This window comes from Bombus huntii, chromosome 5 (assembly GCF_024542735.1).
Source record: "Bombus huntii isolate Logan2020A chromosome 5, iyBomHunt1.1, whole genome shotgun sequence".
Taxonomy (NCBI): Eukaryota; Metazoa; Arthropoda; class Insecta; order Hymenoptera; family Apidae; genus Bombus; species Bombus huntii.
The window spans coordinates 15,764,916-15,792,740 of record NC_066242.1 but is presented as its reverse complement, the minus strand read 5'-3'; the positions used below and the strand labels follow the sequence as shown (position 1 = coordinate 15,792,740).

The 27,825-nt window shown below is 40.7% G+C and overlaps 1 protein-coding gene and 1 long non-coding RNA gene across 2 annotated transcripts in view; one reads left to right on the top strand and one right to left on the bottom strand.

The window, feature by feature from the left end:
- Positions 1 to 27,825, bottom strand: part of LOC126866133 (uncharacterized) — a 191,626-nt gene that overhangs the window by 8,458 nt on the left and 155,343 nt on the right. The gene's annotated exons all lie outside the window — the stretch shown is intronic.
- LOC126866100 (silk gland factor 1) lies at positions 16,322 to 26,873 on the top strand. Its single transcript, XM_050619243.1, has one exon. The coding sequence runs from the start codon at positions 17,891 to 17,893 to the stop codon at positions 19,412 to 19,414; it is 1,524 nt and encodes a 507-aa protein (XP_050475200.1). The 5' UTR covers positions 16,322 to 17,890; the 3' UTR covers positions 19,415 to 26,873.

Here is a 27,825-nt window from a genome sequence, read left to right as displayed (position 1 = left end):
AAATTTTTGCTTAGAAACATAGCTTTATTCAATTACGTATTGTTCGTTTTCTTCGATCATTTTTTGCCATCTTTCGGGCGGTGTCATAGTTGCATGTTCATAAAACTTTTGGTTTTTGCCAGCAGAAAACTGAATTAAACGTGATTTCACATCATCGGCGTCGTGAAAAATTTTTCCAGGATGGTGAGAACGACCGATTTCAGTCGCCAAAGAAAATCACGGAGCGTTTCTCGTTTGGCAAAAACACGTAAATGCAGGAATTAACGGACATTCTTAAAAGTGGCGTTGACGAAAATTTCTTCCTACGCGTTCCGTTTCGATTAAAAATCTTTCTCCCTAGCTGTCCTAATCTTAAAGCGTCTTACAACGAAGTTGAAGAAAATCTGACAAATAAAGATAAACCTCGTCTCGTCTAATCTCATTGCGCGTAAGAAAATATTCTCAAAAGCTACAGAATGAAATATCTTTTAAGGACGAAATGGTATTCGCAGTGAAACTCAACCGGAACAACCAGAAACGCCGTCAATCCGACGACGATAATCTATTTATTATCTGGTAAGAATGAAGTTCGAACGAAAAGAGCAAATACGTGGAATTTTCTATTAGATTGCCCGAAAAGCGTCTTTCGTTCTATGAGGAAATAACAACGTTTTTCTGTTTTAGATTATTTCGTCGAATTACGTACGATCCGTTTTGTTCCGTCCAGATAAACACCGCGACGTTTCACAGACTTGCTTTCACGTTTGTATAAAAATGCACTGTTGTAAAAGACACGTTTGCGAAAGAAAGACGCTTTTCCGACAGTCTGACGCTTTGACTGTATTCGATGACGACAGTGATATCACGGGACATAGAATAGCTGTAACGAGTGAAACACGGAGTGAAACTTGGGAGGAAGAAGAAAGATAAAAAGGTGGAAAATAAACGAGAGGAAGGAAGCTTTCACGTTTCGTTTCCACCCATTCCTCGTCAATTAAATAGAAATGTGTTTTCCACCGGTCGTTCGTAGGAAGTATCGGTGTGTTCGAGAAGAGAAGAGGGGCATGGGAATGAGTAACGAGGCAGAGGAACGACGAAAATCAAACGTTTTTCAGGTTTGGCCTGATGGCCTGCTTAAAACTTTTACCTTTCGCGGTACGTTTGCACGGAAACGATGAAACGGAAATTTAACGAAAGATCGGCACCCAGGGGCTGAGGGTGCGCGCATACACATACACACACGCGCACGCACGTACACACACACATACACTACCGACCTTCTTGTTTGTACAATCGATTTCGAAGCGTGCTGCTTTTATACACGCGCCCCGCGACACAGGATCGCCCTTTCTCGTTGGAAAATATCGAAAAATCTTCGGCCGTTCGTTTCCTCGAACAAAAACTTTGTTGTACCACGAATTTAATTAGACTTATCGCCGGTAGTTATCTCATTTGCTTTTCTCCGTTGTTTGAACTAATGGACGGGGTGATAGCCGCGAGGATAGCTACCCATAATTTTTACCCAAATTACTCGCAATTTAAAAACGATAACGGTTTATTGTATGATTTTTTTTTGGTTATTTGATAGACGGTACTTTTACCGACGGTAAGTTTAATAGACGGGAAAGGGTTAACCCGGTGGAAAAATTCTTGTTGATAAATTACTTGGTTCTTGGAAATGTGGGTTCACAAAGCTTCGACCAGAGATTAAGATTTTTATTGTCGTTGGAAAAATACAAATGGGATATTGCAGGATAATATGAGAATGTCGTTTAATAAGTCTTCCTTCGTATCTATAGCTACATATATATCCTGGTTTTCAGCGTTTCGAAAGACGATGGAAAAATCGTCTGGTCGATCGGGTAATTACACGGAGGAGAAAGAAAAGGAAACGGCAAAAGTAGTGAAAACGTAGCGAGGGACAGGGTAGTAAAAGAAGCGAAACTTCTATCGATATTTTTGTATTTGCGATAATATTTTTGTGGTTTGTAAGCAGATGATAAATTACTCGTTGAAAATTGTAAATAATACCAGTGGTGCAAATATTAGATGAATCTTGTAGGTTGGTCGATTAAAGGTGCTTGCAAGACTCGTGGAAATAAAAGCGCACAACTAATGAAGATGGAACATTAAACATGTTCAATATTAGCGATCAAATATTTATAAAGAAATGTTTACTGGAACGTATGTACAGATTCTCTGAATCGATGTTTGCGTTAGTGTAGACCTGTTTTCTCAACGTGTTAGGAAATATCGTCGCAGTGTTCGTACTTACGTGTTTTATATATTTTTCCTGCTAATACCTGTACGATTTGTTTTAATTAGTTCTTAACTCGATATTTCCACTAATCACACGTACTGATAACTGATACCGCTGACAAATATTAATCGTCGAATCAATATAGAAAATTATATTTCCATCGTAGAAAATTACGAAATTACGAAACTTTACGATTACGTAAAGTTTACGTACGAATTACGACTACAGATTGTATAACAATAACTAATATTATAAAATAATCTTGAATGCTAGAGAATTTGTTTTTGCGTTTTCTGCGACAGTGCACCTTCGTACGAACGTGAAAGTAAATCTGCGAACAAAACGGATCGTACGTAATTCGACAAAGTAATATCAAAGAAAAAACCTTGCGCGTCTATTATTTCCTCGTAAAACGAAAGAAACGTTTCGCACGAACTAATACTACTCCCCTTTCCTATGCAAAATATTAAGAAACAACTGTAATTCGTTGCCAAAAATTATTACCGCTATCTTACCGTAAAAAGAAAAAGAAAAGGAACAAAATATTCTACATTTCCTACACGATGTAACAAATTATTCTCAGGTTAAAAGCTTCTTCGTTATAGTCAGCTTCGATGCTCGTCCATCGATAGTCAGCCAACGATTAACGATTCGACTCAGGGAATAACAAATTCGAAAGATCGAAAAGTACGAAGTGTATGTAAACCCAATAGCCGAATTCTTCCTCGTTTCCAGGGAGTCGATAACGAGACAGAGAAAACATTACAAACAAAAATGTTCACTACGTGACTGATGTCTCCCGTGGTAATTTGACATTAAATAAGATAATACCGTTTACGAAGAATGTTAGGATTTTGGGCCTTATTTGCTATTCGGTCATCGAGCCTGATAACGATCAGGACCATAAAATAAAATGTTTGTTACTTTTGACAGGTTACGTTACCGGTTAAAACCTTTGGTCCCTTTGAATCATCTACCTCTCATTGTATATAGCCTATGACTCGGTAATGAGTCGTATTTTCTTTCCGTTACGCTGTATTCATCGTTGTATTGTTTGTCGTTTACTTTATTTACCTGCCAGCCTGTTGAACTTTCGACTGTAATGATTCATAGAGTATTGGTCTTTTCAACAGCTGTAAATATCGTTGTCAACTTGTTCTATGACTCGATAGTAGGCCAGAAATTGTCTTTTATGCGAGGAATATTTTCGGTTCGGTTTGTACGAGTTTTTCAAACTTTATAATTTTATGATATTCGTTGAGTTTTTCTTTTCAATTTGCCTAATTCGTTTTTGTATGGAAGACGCACAAAAGACAAAATTACCTGCCCCTTTTGCGATACCCAAATTTCGATGAAACTCTTTGTCCATGACACGTTCGATAATACTCTTCGTCCGTAATAAATTTTTTTCCCATCTCATCTGTTCTTTTATTTCACGACGTTTATGACTCGACAAATAAAACTACAAACCTGGGTCTTTAACCGCTTTCAAACTCTCCGAAAAAGAGCCACTCCATCGCAAAGTGGACTTTCATCTTGTTCGTCGAACTTGCTTTTCTCAGTAACAAATAGAAAGAAAGAAAGAAAGAAAGAAAGAAAGAAAGAAAGAAAGAAAGAAAGAAAGAAAGAAAGAAAGAAAAGAAAGAAGACAAATCGTCGGAATAATTCTATTCAGTGTAGAGCTGTGGAATACACCGTTTACAGGTTAAAAAGTTTGCGCAAACGATTCGAGGGTACGAGATCCCGATGCCTGGCAGACGTCGTCGAGCAATTGTGCTCTATTGATCCTTCCAACGACTCGGTTATTACTTGCAAATATTTACCGATTTCCCGCAATGACAAACAACCGACTAGCGCCGCGATTTTCGACGAGCTTTGCACGCGCTTTCCAGCTATTTATACTTTCTGCACCGACAGATATATCGCTCACGTCGTATTGAAACTAAGATAATAATGGGGAAGATAAGGCGGCGTAGATAAAACCGAATTATCGTGATATTTTTGTTCTGTGAATATCAATAGGTTCGAAGTTCTTCGGGATAGGTACATACGCGTAACATAATTGTATCAGTTCGATGGTTCACCAAGTAAAAGTGTTTCCCTTCGAGGAATATTAACCTTGTGACGTTCTTTCGGCTGCTTTTGTTATTTTTTACTTAAAACGAGTTTTTGTATTGTTACAAAATTTCTTCGGTTTGAAAATGGTATGGAAGAATCGAGTTTATCGATTTTATATCGAGCTTCGTTTGAAACGTTCAGAGTTTTGGCATTCTAATGAAACGAAAGCACGACGATTGGAATAAAAATTCACAGGGTTGCGAAAATTATAATAAATCGATGAAAGATCGATTCGACCGAAAGCAATATTTATCATGATTTTACGCGGAATTAGTTTCAATGAATTTTTAATGTTAAGTAAATTTTGTTAAATACAGAAGCATTTTATTCAAGTAGATTAAAATCTCGTTTTATCAATAAACCGAACAGTATATTAAAATTAAATATACGTTACATCGATTACTTGTCGGCATATGTTTAGCATATTTTTCTACATATACTTCCTCGTCTTTAACCAATATTATTAATACCATATTATTATAATATTATCACGATTATTAATATGAACCAAAATACACTTTAATTAGTCTTTTAACTGACTCTTATCCAGAAATTTCTATAATCATTCGATGAAAGATCGACAGGGATGAATGAATTTTAGCAATAAATCCGTCATTTATTTACTACAGGAAGCGAACAATGCGAAAGAAAAAAAGTTACAGCGACCAAAAAAAAAAAAAAAAAGAAGAACGCGCAGATAAATAAATAATTATTTTATTTCTATTAATTACAACGCAAAGTATCAACAGTTCACCGAGGAGATTCCTATCCAACGAATTATTTTAATTCTTTCGAGTAGTTCGATCAACGGTCACACGCATCTAATAACGCGACACGCGTGTCTATTCCCACAAAACAGTATCATTCTCGACCATAAGCGTCGTTTCCAGAGGCCCTCGAGCCCCGACGAAATTACACGGGGATGAAAACAGTGTGGAAGAACGATCGGAGGAAGGGAAGACGTAAGTGGATGCAGGACGAAATTGAGTCACTTAAAAAACGATACACCGCGTGTGCTTTATCGTGGTCGAGGCGACGCAGACCGAGCCCTCGGAGGAGTCACGTGCTGTGCGTGCTTCGTCGAGCTTTCGCCAGATTTGCGGCCCTCGAGATCGACCGTCGGCCTATCTACGACCAGGACGAGCCGAGCTACCCCCCGGATTCGGCCCCTGGCAAAAATAATAGACTCGTCGCACGTTCTCGAGGATCGTGCTGCCGCGAAGAATCGTGAAACGAGGATGAATCTTGGTTAAAGCGAATCGTCGAAGTGATTGGAAAATTGCTTCTTTTTTATGGCGACGTTGGCACCGGTCGAAGTCAATGAGTTTATATAACAGCGTGCAAGGTACACAGATACGAATGGAGCTTTTGCACGATGGTTCATCAAAATGAGCGGACGGAAAGAAAAGAAAATACAAAGGTATTTGATCGAATCCTTCGAAGAACGACGATAATTACCATTTCTGGTAGAAGGTCTGTCTTTTTATCGTCTTTTTACGGCCTCTTTTTCATCGAATCTTTTCGGCAATAATATCGTACGTTGGAAGTGTAACGTTGACGCGAATTTATATCTTGCGAATTGCATGCAGTCCAACGTGAGAATATGGTTTTTCGAAAGACGACTTTTATTTATCTTCTACTCGTCGCTTATATTCGTATCGACGTTTCGCGCGAGTATAAAATGAAAATTGCGAGTAAAAATTGTAATAATAAGATAATAAAATAATATAATAGTAAAATTTGTATCTATCGCGAACGAACAAACGTGTAAACAGCGACGTAGTAAACGGTAGAGTTAGTAAACGATAGAATTAATGAAAAAGAAATAAGAGATCTTTTCGGTATCTAAAAAAGCATCTGTATGATACTGAGAAATTACCAAGTTTATCTTGGTTCGATCGATTCGACCGATATGCGCATTAAAAATTTTTCGACTATCGACAAATTCCACGCTGCACGTTCACGACGCGTTCAGAGAAGCAAAGGATCGCCTAAACTCGAAATGTACGTAGAACCGGGCTTTCCTTAGGCCAAGAAAATTGGTTTTGCCCTGATTATGCCGGTGCTTAATGCGGTTCACGCTCTTCTCTCGCGTAAATGTTGTGACAGCGATTTACGAAGTCACAGGTTAAGATTTGTACGGACTTAACGACGTTCGGCCACGATCCACAAGCTCCTTGTTCGGTCGTTCGCATTCAGAGACACGGATTTGTCGATCTGCTACCCACAACTGCGAATAAGATCTTCTCCGAGTTAGTTTTAGACTGACTTCTGTCCATCGGGGTGGTTCCTTGTTTTTCTAGGCGATAAGTAAGTAAGAACGTGGAATATAAAACTAGGCAGAAAGGTGGAATATTTGAGATGGAAAATATTCAGCGTACGAATGTGACTTAGTCTCTTCTCTTTTCGCAGAGCTGACAAAGTTCCAGTTGGTTGGTTCAAGTACGCATTAGCGATGATGTTTGTTGGAAATTTGGCCGCAGCTTTTTATTATAATAATAGGAATTTCGCTAATTTGCAAGTTAAAACGATTTCACGTTTTTGGTAAAACGAGTAATTTTAAATCGCGTTTCAAGCATCAGCAGACTTTTCGTGTCTTCGAAGGTTTCTCGATGATTGTTCTAGTTTTACGCTTGTGCGATAGATCCGTATTTTTGGAAATTCTCCATCGATCAATAAGATTATATTTTGTCTAGAAATCTTCAGCAGGCTAAACATTTCATTGTAACTCTGTTTTTCCTTGCTTCTCTCCTTTTGACCTGACGGAATCAAATTTCCTCCAACCAAACTTCCATCCTAATTTATGCCGAAACACGCGAAACGTTTACGAGTCGCGTCTACCATTCACGCGTGTTCGTGTCTCGTATCGTGATTTTTACCACTGTCCACTTGGCAGACAAAAGTTGCCGGTGTTTTTCGGACGTGACCCAGCCACGAACGCACCTGATTTTCCTTTCGCTCTGCGATACGTTGACTTCCCGGCGGTGCGACGGATTGTTGTTTCGCAAAGCCTTGAAACAACAAATCTCGTGCCACTCGTCCTATGTCCGATGACAGGTATTTAGGTTGCCGCATGCTCGTCCAGATATTTTTCTAGGTCGAGCCGAAGAAGAAAGAGTCCGAGGCCGGGGAAATCGGTGATTGTCGGATTTTCAGTGAAACTCGTTGGTCTTTTACGTGGAAGACTTTTTTTTTCTATTGTGCGTAGATGGAAGGGCGAGATCGAAGTCGAAATATCGAGAGGAGAGATATTTTCGCGAATCGAAAGATGGAACAGCGATGGATAAGGTAAAATTTTATATCCGGAAATTATGTAGAATCGTATGCAAATTATTTTCATCGTGTTTGTAGCAGTTGCTTCGTGATTCGATACTTTGTTAACGAAGATAAACGGGTTCTGATTTTGGAAAATCGACGATGAATACCGTGGCGTTGATGAATTTGATCTTAAGAAATTATCTAAAATAACAATCAAATTATTGTTTTCAACTTCTTTAGTACGTTTCTTCTGGGAAAGAAGTCGATAAGTTTTTCGCGTTTCTTTGGCTTGGCGGACCGCGTTCTGTGTGCCAACAAGCTATCAACGGCGTTAATAGAAAGAAAAACAGGAGTGGACCACCCACGTGGACCAGGTAGCCATTCTTCAGGGTCCGTAGCCCGTTCTTCCATCTGTCTACCCTCGTGGCAACCCTCTTACTTTCGTATAAAAATGACAAAACACTTCTATCGAGTCGAAGGATCTTGACTCGCGCGTTTCGGTGCTTCAAACGAAGTCAAACACCGTTTGGTTCGTAGGGCGTTTCGAAGCTTTCAATGTGTGACAGCAATTAGGGGAGAATCGACAACGTTTTGTTTAGTTTGTAAAATGAATGAATTTGTAAAATCGTGATATCTTCTTTTTTACGATTAATTTTTAAGAAGTTTTTGAACAAAATTCAGATAAAACCGTATTTTTCCTGTCTTCTCCGATCTCAATTAATGTTTTAACAGCAGGAAAATACCATTGAATCGAAAAATGCAGCGACACTGGATATTTTACGATATGAGAAAATAATTTTAATTCAATCCAGGATATTTTTCCTATTTTTCTTTGTTAGTTTATAATTCGTATAATTAGATTTGTAACGAAGATGCAGTTAAAGATTAATTAGGGATCGGCTGTAGAGACAAAACGAGGGAACGAACGAACAATTCACTTTTAATTCATAATATTCAGCTTTAATCAGGCTAATTTCCGTTTATCCAAAGAACTCGTCTTCTTTCCACGATCCTGACGAATTTCTGGCTCTGTGTCGCCTTTTTATCACGCGCAAATAAGTTTGTTAAAATTCCATGCAATAAAACCGACTGTTGCCAAGCATGACGTTCGGACTGAAAATAAAGCAGCGGGTAATTGAGGCAAAAATGCCGCTGCAACAAGCCGGGTCTCTATCTTTTCAGACTGATTCCCATTTTTTCCCAACTCCGATTACGTTTCTCCTTAAAAAATTCTTACTTCAAACGCGAAACGTTTGTCGAGTTAAATCAAATTACCCGATAAATTACCACGACGATAATCGATACGATAAATTAGCGCAATAAACGACTCCTACGTAACATATTTGCTCATAGCGTCGTTAACAGTCGTTTTGTAAAATATACGAAAAGTTGACAGACAAGCGGAAAGAGATAAGAAGCCGAATCAACGCATCAACCTCCCCGTTCAAACAGAAACTAAATCTTTCTAAATCAGAGGTCTTTCTGCACTCGATTATTCCGATAAAACTATGTCATCGTGATCGAGCAATCGCTGTGTCGATAATTACAAGAAACAAACAAGGCGAGAAAACGAAACGTTGTACGATCGTGCATCCCAGGGGACACGCTAAGCAGAAAAGTCGGTAGCCGCGTAGCGTCGGTAGATCGTCGGTAGCGAGCATCGACGAGAGAGTAGAATCGATCGCGGTCCGTGATACGATGTAATCTAGGTCAAATAGCAAATCGTTATTTAATCGTAGATCGAGGATCGGTACTAATCGAAACAAACAGTACTCGATTGCGCACTTGTGCCGTACTTGGCGGGCGGCGGCGGCGGCGGCTGCGGATACACGAGGCGGAGGAGGCACCGAGGAGAGGGAGTGATTTGTTGTAACGAAGAACGCCGCGCGCGCTTGGCACAATGTAGCCACTTGTTTACAGGGACAATATTTTCATTCCGCAAACAATTGGTGGCTCGATAAAGACCCGGCGTACAGGTGGGTGCTCTCGGATCTAATGTTGGAACGCGCCGCCCGTTCGTGAATGCCTCTCCTCCTCCTCTTTCTCCTCCTCCTCCTCATCCCTCTACATATGTGTGTGTTTACGAATCTCTCGAGTAAAGTATTAGCCGACTCTAAACGCTTGAATCATCGAGTTGTATGCCTTCGATTCGTCGGCCCGTCACGCCCGGCAACTCTACCGATATTTCTCTCGCTTCTCCTTTTCTCTTCCCGTGCCAGAAGCTTCTTCTATTATTCTTCTATTATATACGCGCGCTAGTTACGTCGGATTGAATTTTAACAGCGGTTAATCGCGGCAAGCATTTGCTTTTTCGATCTTCTTCGGTTTCCCTTCGGATCATCCACGAAAGTATCAAGAGGGAGCAAGAGTTTGGATAGCGGCAAGCTTCTGGTTTTGGTGTCTTGAACTTTGACCGGGTACTGCGTAGCTTGGCAACGAGCAGACGTACGAAGACGTTGTCTTTGCTTGAGAAATTTGACGGGAACGTTAATCGCATCGTAAGGGGTTGATAAAGAGCGGAGACGCGTACGTTCTTCTTTCTACGTTCGAGTTCTTTCCTCCTATCGAGAAGTTGTCCGGCTGTTGGTCTCCGTGGAATTTTCCTAACTGTAATCTCCTATACTTTGGTTTTATGGAGCATTCGACAAGTTTTACGCAATAGCAGCTACTACGGTAGGTACTATGCGAGCTTGTAATGCAATCAATCGTGTAAACATCGGTGTTCGTCAAATTCCTTCCTCATCTATGATAAACCATAGATAACGCATATGATCGTGCTATCGCTAAGCAATCATCAATAAATATCGTATGTATCGCCTGATACATATGGGGACTTGAGATGATCGTCGGTCAACGATAGTTTCGTATTCGGTCGTGTAAAAGGATTATTGAAATCTTTCGAACGTGTTGGAGCGACATTGCGTGGAAATGGAGGAGCATGAAACACGCAAGAAAACCCGCAGCCATTCGTTGCACGTCTAAGGGTTGGCAACGAGGAAAGAAACAATGGTAATGGTGTCCAGTAAAGATAATCCTGTGGTGTTTACGATCGAGCAACCGCAAGTTCGTACGTAACGACACGTACATGCAAACGACACGTGCACACTCATCGGGGCCAAAGTCCAGCGGAAGCTTTCCAAGGATAATGAGCGGAACTAAAGTGACCGTAAACGGAGATTTGCTGGTTGCCAGATGAAAAGCGTGCGGTCGATCTTCGTGCCCGATGTTCCCCGAGTTTATGGAGTTTGGATTTTAGTACTCTTTATCTTCTTTAGTTTTTGCGCTATTCTCCCTCCTGTATCGTTTGTTTGACGATCGGCAAACGAAGTTTGACCGAGGTTGAGATAGCACATTGCTTTTTTGAACTGTCATAAAATATATTGTAGGGTCTTTCAAGTTTGAAATGTTCAACATGTAAAACATTCTGCGGTAATTCGTTGGAATACTTTCAGGTATGTAGGTTAGGATTGTGCAGAATTCGAGCGTTCGAGAAAGTTTAAAAATCTTTCTGTTTGAGGTTATTCCGTCATTGTTTGAAAGTATATTCGTGCTGCTGGAATCACGAAAACCAACGATTTGGAATCCGGTACAGTTCTTGTCTTTGCGATTAATAGCGGAAGATCGGTTGGAATAACGTGGTTGTAGAAAGTTTGACGACGTTTGAAGTCTTAAATTCACCTCCTTTCAGGCGCCAATGCTTCGATCTTGCTATACTTTAAGATTTTTCTTCGCTGGATAAGAAATACGTATGGTTTGACGATGTTTGTCGGTGTTTGGAAATGATCGAAGCGCGAATATCTACGAATATCTATAAGTTGGCCGTAGATAATGATTTTTAGCAACTCCGCCCGGATTATTCTCTTAGCTTATTTTTTTTTATAAATTAAAAAATTGATAATTGTTTGTTTGGTGATTATCCCGATTATTCCCTGTTATTATTCCCTATTTCCTGTTTGTCTAGACAGACTTTGAATTTTTACATCTTTTATTTCTTCGCGCTGTTACGTACTTTTCAATTGTGTCTTCCTTTCGTTTTGGTAGCGATAGGAACTGTATTGTAATAGCGTAGATAGATATTTAGACGTGGTTTTATCATGACAGAGGGGACTGTTAATCGGTGGTCAGTGGACAAGATACAAGGGCCGACGGACAGGCAATCGATAAAACGACGGAGCCCGTTCGTAATCGACTCTGCCTTTTGTGACTTTGTCCAACGGTGGACACCATTTTGTCGTTTACTTTTTCGCAACGAGTCTCGGAAAGCAGTTAATCTCAGGAATTCCTTTCTTCAATTTGCGAATACGAGCTCCGTCGGAAAAATCAAATTTTATATTTGTCACACCGATGCGTAAATAAGGGCCTTGTGCCCTAGAATTCAACGCCAATGTAATCGATAAGAGATACTTCGTGATAACTGGCGTACGCGTCGATCGAAAAGCAACGTCTCTGATCGTTTATTGAGACATTGCTTAAATTCTCAGGTCCGTGAGAAGGTAGAAGCAACAAGAAATAATAGGATAGTAGGTAAATGCTTGTGTCTATTTTGTGTTTCCTTTCGAAAATCGAAGAACAACGGGCGATGCTTGTTGGAAGAGCGAAACGCCTATAGATTATTAACAATTAGTAAATGGTGACGCGAACGTGTTAAGCACAGAGACGGCTGAGGTGAAAATGTCGTCTCGAAGCTGTTGGTCGATGGCAAACAAGGTTCCCTAACCGATCGTGCAAAGATTTTTCCGCTCGATCCAAGTTTTTGCGTTAAAATCTATTCCGTGGAATATTTGATCTGCGCGGTGAGCCTTCTGAGAGGGAATAAAGCAAGAAAAGAAAAAAGAGAAAAAAAATAGGAAATATTTCTATCTCTTGACGAAAGAAACGAGGTGGTTTGACCAAATCGTTTGGAAATATTCGGCCGTCATTTTTCTTACGAAACGAGCAACGAAATTACGCGAATGATAATAAAAGTCGTTGCTGGATTTAGCAGTTTCGAATGTTGCTCCTTCGAAGGAGCAAAAGGAGAAGAGAAAAGGAAGTTAAAGAGAAAAGAAGCAAGAGAACAATAGTAATGTAGGTAAAATAAGAACTTGTTCGACAGGATGATTTCAGAGGGATGAATTAATTAAAATTTGTGTGTTTTTGGAGAGAAATAGCGGAAATATAGTTTCTCATTTTTGGAATAAATAAGCGGAATCTTCGAACGTAGATTGGAAATTTTCAGTGAATTTTGTACTGTGTAATAATCATGAAGAATTTCTAGACGTAAAATAAAAGTTTTGAGAATATCACGTATTTTGTAATAATTGTAATAGGATATCATTTTCATTCGGATCTATTTTTCTAACTAGTAGATGTAATTTACGTAAACCTGTCGCGATCACGGAGTTTCACAGGTTCCATTATTCGCGCGAGAAACCAGCAGCAAATTAATCGGCTAACTCGATATTTAATTCACCGTTAACACACATGCACGCGTTCCAGGTTCATCGTATTGTGCACCGCGTGACAAACCTGTAAAATTATTAACGCCAACCTCGCTATTTATCATAAATAATGTCGCGCCAGATTGTCCAGTGGAAAATAATGTGGCGTTCACTTGCAACCTGGAAATCTGTATTGCCTACATACTTACAAAGTTAGTCGATCGTTTAAAAAAATTAACGCGTTAAAGCGATCTTTTAGCCACGCGTTTTATCTTCTTTATCCCTTTATCGTAACTATAAATATCTGGTCATTTCTATTAATTTTTTGACGTTTCATCGCGCGTTTCTAACGCGACTGTGAAACTGCAAAGGAGGTTTCTCCTTCGTGACGAGCAAAATGGGTCACCATTCGGTGATTTACACGACGGAGGACGTGTTAAGTCGTTGAATAAATGCGACACATCGACCACCCTTCGATGCTTTCTTCTTCGTCGCGTTCCCTTCACATTTCGAATCGTCCGCGTCGGACACATTAGACCGTACTTCGCACTTGCTCGAAAAATAGCTAGCCACGTGAACGAATCGCTGATTCCATCTCGGTTCGAGAACGATCGCAAATTTACAGGTAGTCATTTCTCAACTGCTCATTATCGATTCGGCTTGTTAATTTTTTTCAATCTCTACGAGCCTCGACACGGCCATAAAGATCGTGAAAATAAGATCCCGCAGGATGTTTGTAAACGTATCAGTATAGAAAAAGGTTTTGCATATAGAAGAATGGCAACGTGGAAAATGTCAGAAAATCACGCTGAATGAAAATACACGAAACCCGTTGAAGCATGAAATTTTATACAAGTAATTTTATACAATTTATTTCAGACTTTATAATTCGAAAGAAACCAAAGTCCTTTGTTCGATAATTTAGAATTATTGGATTTTTTGACATTTTTGATACTTTGCGTGCTGATGGAATTGTTGGCAACTTTCCGTCGGAAGAAATAGTTGGTTGCAATGGTACGTACTTTGCGTCGTGTAAAGCATCAGGAATTATTTAAATAGAGGAAATCGTCTGTCAGTAATCGGTCGTTTTAATATCGACGCTTGAAATAAAATCGTAATTACGAGAGAATCGATGGATAATCGCGAAATAATGACGAGGAAATCGGTCGACTTGCGAGCTTCGAGGCGTCGAATCGACGGAGGGAGCGACAGAGGAAACCGCGCGACCGGATCCAGTTAAGCTAACCGAATTATCCGCCGAAAATCCGATCTCTTTTTATTACGCGCGTTTAATATTCATGGGCCACGGACGGTTAATTATTCGAGACGCGATAAACGATTAATCGACGCTGATCGAGCGACGCGACGCGTCGGGAAAGCGGAAAATTCGATTGCAAAACTCGATTGTCTCATGGTGATGTCGTATTTTTATCGATTTCCTCTATGAAATTATATTCCAACGATCGTTGCTTGCCTTCTCCGAGAAAGAAAACTCGCGAATATTTATCGAGAATAAGATTTTCTTCTTGAAAAAAGAAATTTCTATTTTTCGTGTTAGTTATGTTTGCGCGCGTGTGTGTCTTTTCTAATCATTTCAAAAGTAAAAATCTACAAGTCAATGTCGCGTACACGTGTAATTTCATCGTACTAATTAAAATAATTCTCCTTTCTCTCCGCGAATTTCCTAAAGTTCGATTCGACTTTTTATTTTTCTCTTATTCGTTGAAACAAGAGTACCATTGACGCGTAAACGTTCAATGACTGCGACAGGATTACGAAATTATCGCGACATAGGAAAGAAGCGTTCGAAAAATGTCAGAGAATAGTCGGCTGAAGAATATTTATGTAGCTATGTTGTATCTGATTTCTTTATTGTTAAAAAGTTAATAAGTGCTTGTTTTGTAATTTGTTCTCTCTCTCTCTCAAAAAAAAAAAAAAAAAAAAAAAATTCGAGTGTGCCTACTTGTAGTAGAAGAGGTTTAACTCAATCGTAAATATCGACAAATTTACGTTGGATGTTTAGAGTTATCAGTGTGTTATACGGATATAGATAAATATTATGCGTGTATATTTGTTGTTGTAATTAAATGTTATCGGTAACTGTTTGAGTTATCTAGCTTTGACATAGGTAATGAAAGCAGCGGTATTCTTATGTAAGTTGATTGAGCCAGTCCAAACTCCCTGTAATTTGCTATACTTCAATATTTATGTTGTTAGATTTAAGTGATCTATTTTCCAAGCTAAATGATTCTAACAGTACACTCGTACAATTTGACGAATCTATTATCCGTCAATATTTACTCCTCTCATTTACTATTGCCAAACTCTACTTAACGAGCTTCCATTTTTCCCACCAAAAATTCTTTATTTCCAGATAGTCCAGAGAAAACGTTCGTGTTTTTCTTTCTGATAAAGTTAAACATTTGCAACGGCGCGTTACATTCCAAGTTATGTGTACATACATACATTGTCTGCATTTTATTCTATTTGCTTTTATAGGGTCGGCCTTTGTCAGCTAAGTTTCTCGTATTTTACTATCTTACCACTGTAAAAACGACCTGCTGTTTGATGCTGTAGTTACGTACATCATTTTCTTTTCTCGTATACCAAATAATCCAGTCATAATTTACTACGGTCATTGATAATTCTACTCTCAAACACACTGTAAACTAATCAGAATTTCCACCAAGATGTTGTCGTGTTTACTGGATCTTCGAGCATCGAAGTAACTCGAGGACAAGTGGACGTTTGACTAATTTAAACAAGTTCTATGTCACTAGCTACGTGTTATTAGTTTCAATATTTCACGTTTGTTTGCGCATCTAATTCGTTTGATTTGCTCGAGTTGTAACGGGTCGTAAAAGGAAGACATCATCTACCTGCCACAGAAAACGCAGAAAATAAAACGACCGATCCATCGAATCCAAATTTCACGATCTTTCAATCGCAACGACTCCAATTTGCTAGATAATCTAATTTAGCGAGCTATTCTTAATTAATTGAAATAATGTTTCAACGTTTGTTCAAATACGAAAAATCGATAAAAAGGTTGAAGAAATAAATAATTTTGTATCGAGTATTTGATACAGAGTATCGCTCTAGAAAATATCGTATAGTACACGATAGTTATCGCAGACTAATTTTATTCGTCGATAAGAAATTTCTACGAAAATTCAACGAACGGACGAAGCAAAGTAAGAGGAACGCGTAACTATCGATAGCGCGAACGAGTGAGAAGCGTCGTGAACGCGTGAAAAATCTACTGTATCAAACAGATCTACGAACCTGTACTGCACCAGAAACGTAGCTTCGTTCTTCCTCTTCTCCGAGCACCGTCATGAACCTCCGCAGATCACAAAATCGCCACGAGTTTGAGAAACACAATTCGAACATTCTTTCGGAAACTATCTTCAAAAACTGTGTGCATCGATTCACTGAACCAAATAACATATTCAAACATATTGGAACAAAGCAAAAGAAGAAGAAGAAGAAGAAGAAGAAGAAGAAGAAGAAGAAGAAGAAGAAGAAGAATGCACAAAGAGAAAGGAAAGTGAAATACAAGAAACTGTAAATCAAGCGATCGACTTAAAATAAAATAAAAAGAAAGAAGAATAAGAACATGTACGAAAAGGAGACGTATCCAAAGATAGGAGGAAAGAATCGAAAGGAAGAAAATAAGGAAAGAAAGAAATGGAAGAAAATCAGCCCGTCGCGTGACACGCGCCGATAGGTGTCAAACGTGTGGCAGACAGACAGTTGACATGACATGAGAGAGGAGCATCGGGACGCGGCCGTCGGGACGTGGTGGTCGGGCGCCGTGGCCCGGCATCCTGTGGAATATTGCGCAAGCGGGATATTTCGCAGCTGCGCTCTTCGTACTTCGTCGAACGCTCGAAGGTCTGGCTGTTTCCCCGCTCGCATTATCGCGCTGTAGATTCACGCGATACGAAGGGGACACGTTGAACACCCTCCGTTGCGTTTCCGTTGGTGTAACCGTCGAGTAACGGGGAGACGTGGACGCCGATTGGTCGGCGGACGTGGAACAGGCGTGGTAGACGTAGTACGGAGTGGGGAGTGTTTGAACAAGATCGGCAGACTCAAGAGTAGCGGAGTACACTCGCTAACCGGCGTCCATCCACACGGCACACAGAGAGACAGAGAGACAGTGAGACAACGAGACTGGTGAATGAGGGAGAGTGGAGGTGAGGCGGATCGAGCACACAGAACCCCGCTCAAACAACGTCGATCGCTGCTCGCCGTGTGTTCTCAGCTCGTGCTTGGTGCTGGCGGTGCGCGAACAGCCCGCGCGTACAATTTCATACCGTGCGTTATTCTCAACGTGTTGACGAAGTGACGGAGCGATCGTGAACTTTTCCGACCTATCGACGCTCGTTTACGGTGTATTTTAAAGGAATCTTAGTGTTGGACGAAAGAAGATACTATATCCGGGAAGATCGTGGAATTTCTTCCGAAGATTCTGTGAATTTTTCCAAAGAGGATAATTGCTGGAGTGCGCGAATTGTGTTTTAAACATCGTATCAAGCAAGTTGCAGAAAACATAGAAAAGGAAGGTGAAGTTTCTGTTTGTCGCCGTACGAATCAGATTATCGTGGACAGTGAAATATCAGTGATATTGACACATGTAACTCGATGATAATCGCAGTCGTATGTTGGATATAAAGGATCGTGAGTAATCGAAATAACCGTGTGTTGACGAACGGTGTCAAGCATTTTCGTCACCGAGGAGAAGATTCGGGAACCGTCGCATTACCAACAGCAGCCGTGGTACCGCGGTTTTCATGATTCTCGTTTGACAAGCAGACAGCAACCCGCCACTCCGGCACCGGTCAGCTCTATGACCATGCTCCAGTCGCAGAAGCTGTACGGCGATGCTGGTAGCCTCGGCGGCGCGATGACCAGCGCCGCGATGTCCACGATGGGCAGCATGGCGCCGACGTACAGCTCGATCAACTCGGTAGGATGTATGCCTATGGGTATGTCAATGGGAGTCGGTGTCGGACCGAGTTGCAGTCCTCAGGGCGCCGGCGGTTTCAACATGAGCACCATGAGTTCGGCAATGGGGATGGCATCGATGGGCGGTGGTGCTATGGGTGGTTACGGGGGTGCCTCGATGGGAGGCGGTGGCGCGTGTATGAGCGCCGTCGGCTATGGTCCTCTAACGCCAGGCGGCGGCGCCGGTGTTACCAGGGATCCTCTTTCCCTTACCGAGCCGGATTCGCCTAATTCCGCTTTGCAACGCGCCAGAACCGACAAGTCTTACCGCAGAAGTTACACGCACGCGAAACCGCCCTATTCCTACATCAGCCTGATCACAATGGCTATCCAGAACGCGCCCAGCAAGATGCTTACGTTGTCGGAGATCTATCAGTTCATCATGGACCTGTTCCCCTTCTACAGACAAAATCAGCAACGCTGGCAGAATTCCATCAGGCACTCGCTCAGCTTCAACGATTGTTTCGTGAAAGTGGCGCGAACTCCGGACAAGCCTGGCAAGGGCTCCTTTTGGACCTTGCATCCAGAGAGTGGGAACATGTTTGAGAATGGATGTTATCTACGTCGACAGAAGAGGTTCAAAGACGAGAAGAAAGAATTAACCAGACAGAACAACAAGCACCAACAGCATCATACCGGAGCCGCAGCAGCCGCAGCCGCGGCAGCCGCCGCAGCCGCCGCCGGACACAATAGTCCTACCTCCCACGAGTTGGCTCACGCGGCTAAAAAGACAACGTCTTCTCTCCACCACGGACCCCAGCAACAGGACGACAAGGATCTTCATTCTCTGGTGTCGTCGCACCATCATCATCACGCAGCCAGTCTCCATCAACACCACGCCTCGTTGAAAAGCGATACAACGGACATAGGCGGCCTCCTAGGACCCGAACTAGGCGCTGCTCACGACGAATTGACCGCCATGGTCAGTCGAAGTCTTCATCCTCACTTGATCTCCGAACCTACGGCTCTGCATCATGGAATGACCGGTAGTTTGAAACAAGAGCCACCGTACACCGCTGCCAGTCATCCTTTTAGCATCACCAGGCTACTGCCGGGCGCGACGGCGGGCACATCGCCAGGAGCGCAAGACATCAAGCCACCGGAGATGAAAATGTATGAACAGCTGCATCAGAGCTACGCCAACTTCGGCTCGCCTCATCATCCTCACGCTCACTCCGCGCCACCAAGTCACCATCATCACAATGGCATGCACACGGGCTCGAACGCGGCTGGTCCAATGCACAACATGACCAATCACCATCACCAGGAGTATTACCAGAGTCCGCTGTACCATCACGCGACCAGCGTGGCTAGTAGCAGCGCGCCCCCGCCGTCCTCCGTCGCCACCGCGGCTCCAGGCTTGTGACACCACGCTACCCACCCCTACGCCCTGGCCTGAGTCGCTGCAGCCGCGGCATACGCCGCCACCGCAGCCGCGAGCAATCCCTCGACCACGGCGAACATCGTTCTCCCTGTCCTCGATCAGGATCACCAAGCCCATCATCATCAACCACCCTCCTCTTCCACCTCCTTGTCGTCCTCGTCATCGTCTTCTTCGTCCTCGTCGTCGGCACCCCCGCAGCCGGCGGCTGCCGTCTCGCAGTCAGCGTCGTTGCGAGTCTCAGCGTCGATACAACCGCCGCAACAGCGGCGTCGGCGACGCTGCGAGGACAACGAGGTGGAGGCTTGCTGGCCCGTCGGCCACGAGGACGATTACGACGAGGAGGAGGAGGAAGACGACGAGGAGGATATGGTGTAAGAAGATGTTAGAACGGAGGAGATTAGACCGGATCGTAGGAGGTGAGAGTCGCGCGGCTGGATTCCGAGTCGATCGTTGTCAAAAAGGGGATGGTGTGGTGCGAACGGTGCGGGTGCGAAAGGGCGTTTCGAGACACGGAGGACGACAACTGGAGGACGCTTAGGAAATCGTCGAGCTGGGCAGGTGCGAATTTTGCGGTTTCTTTTTGTGGAAAGTGTGATCTTGAAAGGTTCGATCGTGATACACGGTTCTGGTCTGGCTGGTCGTGAGTTCACCTAGATCATTTTTGGATACAATGGGTTCTAATCGGCTGTTGTTTCGCTATCGCGTACAATAGTAAGGGATAAAAGGCTCCTTCGCGAGACGATCTTTTAATCTCGCGTGACTTTTAAATCGTACTAAGCTGTTGCATAATAAATTTCGAAAGTCTTGAGACGAGAGATACCAGTGACGTTGAATCAATATTTCTTCTTCTGAAGTAAAAATTAAGCAATAACGCAAAGCTAAAATTACTCGAATCGTTACACTTTTGTTGATTTTATTTTTGTAAAAACTGTCTTCTTGTTGCTTCGTTGTGTTTTTATTTATAAAGCAAAATGATCTGATAATCTGATTTTCGTATGATGTGCTTTGAAACGAGTTAAATACGTAATTGTTTTGAAAAGCGTATTAAACTATCGAGGAAAATGCTAAATCGAAATCTTGCGCGGTACGTCGTACGTATGTTGGCGATTTAAAAATGCCTGACGGAGAAGTTTTATCGAAAGAAGAAATTTATAATGCAACGATCTATGTTTATTAGTTCTATGGAAGTTCGAACTGTAATGCCGAGTAAGTACGATGTCGATCTTATTTTAAAATTAAACACGTGTTTTCGGTATTTTGAATGATATTGAATTTCGAATTAGTGCCAGTTGTTTACGCATCTTCTATTCCAATAATTAGAAAATCGATTTGAAAAATCGTGCGGCGATTCGGATAATATCCTCGCCTTTTCCATTTTTGATCATTTCTCTCGTAGTCTTTTCATTTACAAATTCGGAACCGTCGATGTTTCAGCGGGATCTTGTTTTACAATTAAATTGATATCGTCAGCGAAACTAACAAATTTCCAACGATAAATTCTCTTGCGCAGCATAGTAACAAGTTTGATAAAATACGCAGAGTTCTAGAAATTTCTAAAAGTGAATTTTACAAATTACAAGAACCAGCTGACGATATTCGACATCAAATTATAAAATTGTAAAGATTATTCGTCCAGTAAAAGTTGATAATCTACGATTTCTTGTTTTTCAACTCGATAATATCACGTATTATTCATTAGTTATCTACACGTGTTTATGCAAAACGCGTATTTTTGTGAACGTAACTAACCCAAGTAAAAGTTTGTTTCGCCCGCTAAATTTTCCAACGTGTATTTTCAATATTCTTCGTACTTCCGCGCGTTACGCGTACTTCGCGTATATTTCTTCTCAAAGTTACCCATAAACGCATCGATATTCGTAGCATTCTCAATTAATCGCGATTCGCTGATATCGTTAATACCGTACAAGAAAATCGAAGCATTCGAGCGTTATAAATTCCAGTCGGTTTCCATCGATTTATTATTTATTTTCCATCGTTGTTCCATTCCCAAACTCTTGAACCTAACTTGTCCATTTATAAACGTAGATTATCTTTTAACACGTTCGTTCATTTCTAGTAAACATCGACTCTACGAGTCTGAGATTAATTTATTTGAATAGATTCTTGTTTCCAGGATCGTAGAAATTTTTGGTTAGAGAAAGACGCGTGTTTCGAAACTCACGGTCGACATCGTACGAACGCTTGGTCGCTGGATTATCTCTTTGCTCTTCATCGTTACACGAGGCAATCGACGTTGAAAAAGAAAAATATGTCAAGACGTCGATTAAGCTGTACTCGAATCGTGACATACGGCCGCGAGACCAGACATAAGATTGCGATGTAAAGGAGAAAATAAAACGAAGATATTCGTAGATGCTCGACGAGTTCTCCATGGACTTCCGGTTCGCGACCTTTTTCGACTGACGTTCACCACGATACGCATAGGTTTTTTTCTGTGATACGCGACAACGATGCGATCCTCCGGCTGCGCCACACTTGCCTCGACCGTCAGCCGTTCTCTCGTTCCTTTCTTAACACGGAAACACAATCGTCGATTCGTTCGAACGATTCGTTTCTAGTCGCAATACACGTGTGCAATTTCCTTCTTGTCGGAGGGAAGTTGATCGGGCGAGATCGAGTCGAATATTTTCGCATTTCGAGACACGAACGTGAACCTTGGTTTTCCTTTCTTTTACTTTCTTTTACTTTCTTTTACTTTATTTTGTTGCTGGTTATTACGCGGAATATTAACTCGAATATATATATATATGTCGCAATCTCATTTTTGTTTTAACAGGACGACAAATTTTTAACGTTCTTAAACAATTTTAGGGTAGGGTTTTTAAAGTAGGCGAAGGGAAAATTTCATATTTTCCTCGATCTTAAGTTACTTCGATTATAGAAAGATAAGATTGCGTAGAGAATAACGCAAGGGATACGACAAGATTCGATAGTTAAAATTCTACAGAGCTCTATGTAACTGGTTCTCTTTGATTCGATGATTTTGACGTTTACCAAGATTACCGTCGTTAAATAAAACCAAGCTTGAAGATGTCGTATGCTCAATTACCAAATAAAAATAATCGAGAGTTGTTATCTATGTAATCTCAATATGTTAATCGAATTCAACATCGTTCCTTAGACTTTATAACATAATTATTTATTGTATTATTTTGCAATTTAATTATTTGATAATAATAAATATAATAAATAATATTTAAATAATATTTGACGAGGACATGTGTTTAATATAAGTAAAAAAAGATACATATTAGATAAATATAACAATTTTTTAATTTTATCTTTACACTGTAATACGACTACTAAGATATTTATCTTTAAAATAATTGCAAGATATTTCTTTATAAAGTAATTACAATTTTGTTTTATATTTATAAAGTTTATTTCCCAGGTATATTAAATAATATATCCAAATAAATATCTTCAAACTCTGTGTTTTATTACGATTGTTTCTAGTTAACATTTGTTGAATGATAATTCATTCGTTTGACAATGCATCAAGTAGCATGTTACAAATTGAGATAAAGACTTCAGATTCTGTATTTAACACGTTGACTGTCACGACTCCCGTATTCGGGTGTCAGCGAAGTTTCCGGTCGGCCAGCGTAACCCATATTCGGGTTGTTTTATATTATTTGACTATTTGCGAAGGATCGTTGTAGGTATTTGAATTCCATAATAATAAAACTGTTGAATTGTTATAAAAGTAATACGAAAATGATTTATTAAACAAATTATTTAGAATGTAAAACCTTAAAGCATTTTATATATAGCTGAGGTTGGTCGGGACAATTTGGACAATAAATTCTTGTTTTCTTCAAATTTTTTTGTGCCATTGTTCGGTCCATTCGACGTTTTTTATTTGCGTAACATAGTTTGCTCGCGCGTCTAATGCTTCTTCCGAAATCGTTTTTCCGAACGGCGATACTATGCTGACTTCGAGGATTTTTTGTATTTTCAGATAACCGTTTATAATTTTGCAATTAATAATTGTCCAAATATTCTAATATTTATATTCTTCCTTGTTGCAATTTTGTAAACCGTCGAAGGGTTTACAACAGAAATTCCCAGAAGGAGTCGAATGCCGAGTTTTCTGTACCATTTGATTCCTTTTCTAATTGCAGTGGCATAAGAAACCATTTGATCGGAATAATCCATACCACGCTTTCCTTCGTTATATTCGACAACAGCTAGTGCTTTTAATGTTGCGAACAAACGAAACGACACATCATTCCACGAGACCACCGCTTGAGCGACTCGCGTTACTAAAATATCGATGGAAGCACCTAGCAGAGAACGTTTGGTACTGCTGCACGCGTGGCCTGACGGAGATTTCTTTGAAAACGCGCGCGACAGTCGACGTGTTAAATAAAAGTCAAATTCAACTTTTCCAAGACAATACCGAGTTTAACCACTCAGGTACAGTACGCCACTGTAGTAGCGGCTTTCGCTCAGCGTTTGAACCAAACGATCTTTTTCGTTTGTTTTGCTTCACACTTTTCTTGCTCTCGTAATGCTTTGTAACAGCGTTAACGATATACGCCAATTCCTAATTCAGCAAAATTCAGCTGTACCTAAGAGGTTTAACACGAAACTTCAGTCTTGGAAATGTTCTGTTATTTAAAGTTTCTGACTCGATTCTTGTACTTTTTCGCGGAACAAAGAGCAGAGTCGACGATCAATAGACGATTGTTTACCGAGTATAGATTGCGATACTAAAAAGCGATAGCGAAGGATTTTTCTAGGATTATCTGTACCTTCGATGATATATGCCTATTTTCAGCCGGTCGTTGATCTCAATCCCTCTGCTCTTCTCTGTTTCTGTAATTTATCGTTCCGATACAATTGGACAGGCCTGCATATCAAACATCCTGTTAATTCGATTATTAAAGTTTATCAGAAATCAAGATCTGTCGATAAATATACAGTAGAGGAATTTTGATTCCGAACCAAAGAACCAGTGACTTATTCTGTTTTTCCCTCGAGATCTTCGATATTTATCGAATATTATTCGAATACAGTGCGAGTTTCGTTAATATCAGTTTCCTCTTCTTTGAGAAAATCAACCGACAGAAGCTGCGAGGATGTTCGAAAAGTGTTTTGGCATATATATAGTTAAGCGTTATATATTTTCATAGGACGATGACACCACGTATGACGTTAGAGTGAAAGTTAAACAAGTTACACGTATAAATGACGAATCGCCTTCTGACAAATCATCAGAAAATAGTTATCCGTGGAAAAGATTAATTTATAGGAAAATGAATAATTGACAATCGACAATGACGAATAATTTGACAAGTGTGTGATAGATCGTCATTCTTCGTGAACGTAGACACAGTTCTTAGAAGTCACAGCTGCGTCGGTTCAGGTAGACGAGATTACACGCAAGTTTAATCGCGTTACGATTACAATCGTTAAATTGCAGTCGTCTTTAGAATGTTTCCACGTTCATCTCATTCTCACTTGTTTCTTCTCGTTTCCAATCAACGAACGATACGTGAACGATCTTGATCGCTATACTTTTTCTATATTTTTATATTTCTCTTTTCTTTTAACGATATTAATCAGCGACGGAATAAATGCCGATGACTGTAACCAACAATAACCGCAGACGTTACGATCGATCTCGCGAATTCTCAAGGATCCAAGATCTGACGATTCGTGTCTCGAATCCGAGTGGAGATTCCGAAGGGAAAGAGAGCCCCCGTTCGATGGCTGGCTCGAACCCGCGTGAGCGCCGGCGTAGAGCGAAAAATGTGATAACCCGCGAGAATAAATCTAAATTAATGAACGTAGGCTTGCAAGAGACGCCTGTGTATTTCCCCTTGTAGAGGTGCGCGTTCGTACGCAACGTTATACTCGAAAATCCTCGTGCTGCAGCACATTCGAAACACACAAGATACAACGCGATATGCACAGACATACACATGCACATTCTTATTCACACAACGTACGACAGAGAGCGAGCGAGCGAGCGAGAGAGAGAGAGAGAGAGAGAGAAAGAGAGGGAGAGAGAGAGAGAGATACCAGGAGTAAGAATTCTTGTTTAAAAGCGTCGAAAGCAGGACACGTCCAGTGTTTTTTGTATGATACGTGTAGATAGCGGCACAAACGTAACGTGTACGATGTACAATATTATATATGTTACAGGAGCTATATATATATATATATACATATAAATATTATAAATACAAAGTATAAATATATAAATAAATGGTGTCTAATGATACACTATTAGGTATATACATATTATATATATATATATATATGTGTGTGTGTGTATGTATATATATATAATATTATATATATATATATAATGTGCGATAGAGCGAATGTGCGAGCGAATGATAGCATGAGAGAGGCAGAAGCGTGAGCATTGTACAGCGCGTTTCAAAAGCAACGCTTGTAAAAAGCGTAGCAGCTGATGCCACGGTTCGATTCTTGGCCACCCTAGTCGATTCAACGACCGCTACTGACTGCGGGTTGCTTTTGAAACACGCCCCTCCACGAAACGCCCTGTAAATAGAGGAGACGAAAGCCAGGGAGCAGCGAGCATCGCGAATCGCTATGATCACTTAGCGAGAAAGAAAATAATATCGTCGGTTACCGAGTGTGTTTCTAGGTTTCCTTCTATCGACATGTGCTCTCCGTTCATTTTTCTCGCCGTTCGAGACTCGTCGAACGGTAATTACCGCGACCGAAGGCAACGCACGTGCACGAGTAAAACAGAGACGAAAAAGAAAATAATACTAATAATAATAAAAGAATGAAGATATAAAAGAAAACACGAAGAAAAGTCATTCCTCCTTTCTCGTTCGTCATTCGATCTTTTGCACGAATACGTAGAATGGTAGATCTGGATCGATTTCGCGGGTTGAACGATGCTACCGCGAAAGTTGCGGATGCGTTCGCGCTTGCGTACGAAATGAAAGGAAAAGTCTCGAAATCACGAAATCTCGTCGCCATGTTTACGCTTTCATTGTTCCTGTGCATTCCGGCATTTCTCCACGCTTATCCATGAGACGTAACCTCGATGTATCAGAATCAAGGAACGAAATCACCCCTTTCTTCTGTCCTCTCTTGCTCCCACATCCCAATCTCCGTCGAACCTTCCGAATAACTTCCTAACTTCGTCCACTTCTACGGCAACATCTTCTATTTACTTGTTCGAATCGCCGCTTCGGAGAAGTTTTTCAGTGTCGTTTCTGACCGGGGATTCTGAAGAATCACGTGGTTCGATGACGATCCAGCGGTGATTCTGTGGTTCATGTACATAACACGCACAAGCCACAGCAGCGGAAATGACGTCCACGGCCCTCGCGTGTTCAAGGGCCGCGGACAGAGAAGAAACGACGCGAGCAAACGAGGTTGTAAATGTTTCAATAAATCCACGTATTTCTACGAAAATTCGCCTGATTTTTAAACGTTCTTCTTTTATTATACCCGATTATCTCCTCTTTTCTTCCTCTTCGTATCTTCGAGAAGTATTTATAATTAATTGGAATTATTTTCTTCTGAAATGTAAACATCTTGAGATCAACGAATACTACGATACTTCTACCATTTGTTCAACTTTCTTCGAATTTCATATATCTTTTGCACGGTTCGCGTCAATGTTTGCCCACGAATCGTTATGCTTGTGTATCACAGGCAACCGTTATCGATTGCATTATGAAACTAATTTAACGAATCGACTTCAAAATCATCGCGGTAGACTAGAATCAGTGTAGCTACGCGTTATTAAAGCTTATTTTACGAGATGATATATTCTCAAACAAAAGAACGATAACATGTACTTAAGATATAGTACTTACGATCAGATAAAAAGTTATTATCGCGAGTTAAAATTTAATAGAAATACATGATGTAATATTCATAGATATACTCGATTACAATCGCTGTAACACCGACGTATTGCACATATTTGGCAGATAATATATTTCTCACAAATGTTTGTTCAGCGATGTTCACGAATATTTGTTTACTAACATTCGCAAATATTTACCCGTTTAGCGTTAGTAAAAATTTCTTCGACTTGGTATTTTATAAGTAGAATAATGCGCGTAAATAGAAAACAATTGTCGTGCAATCTCTTGCAACAATAACCGACGATACCGTCGTAGTATTAGTATTAGCATTTCGGTAACAGAAGAAAACGGCAAAAGTTAAATAATTTTATCGCACCGATACTGTTTGCAACGAGCAAACGGAAATTCCGATGTTTCCTCTGAAGAAAGTTGTTGCAAGCTTTTTCTCGTTTTCTCGCACTTGCCTATCTGCCGCGTACAGACACACCAGTGATTTCTTAGCCTTGTTTCTTTACGGTTTCCCGTTTTCATTCGCGAGTCCGTTAAACACCGCTCCTTTCG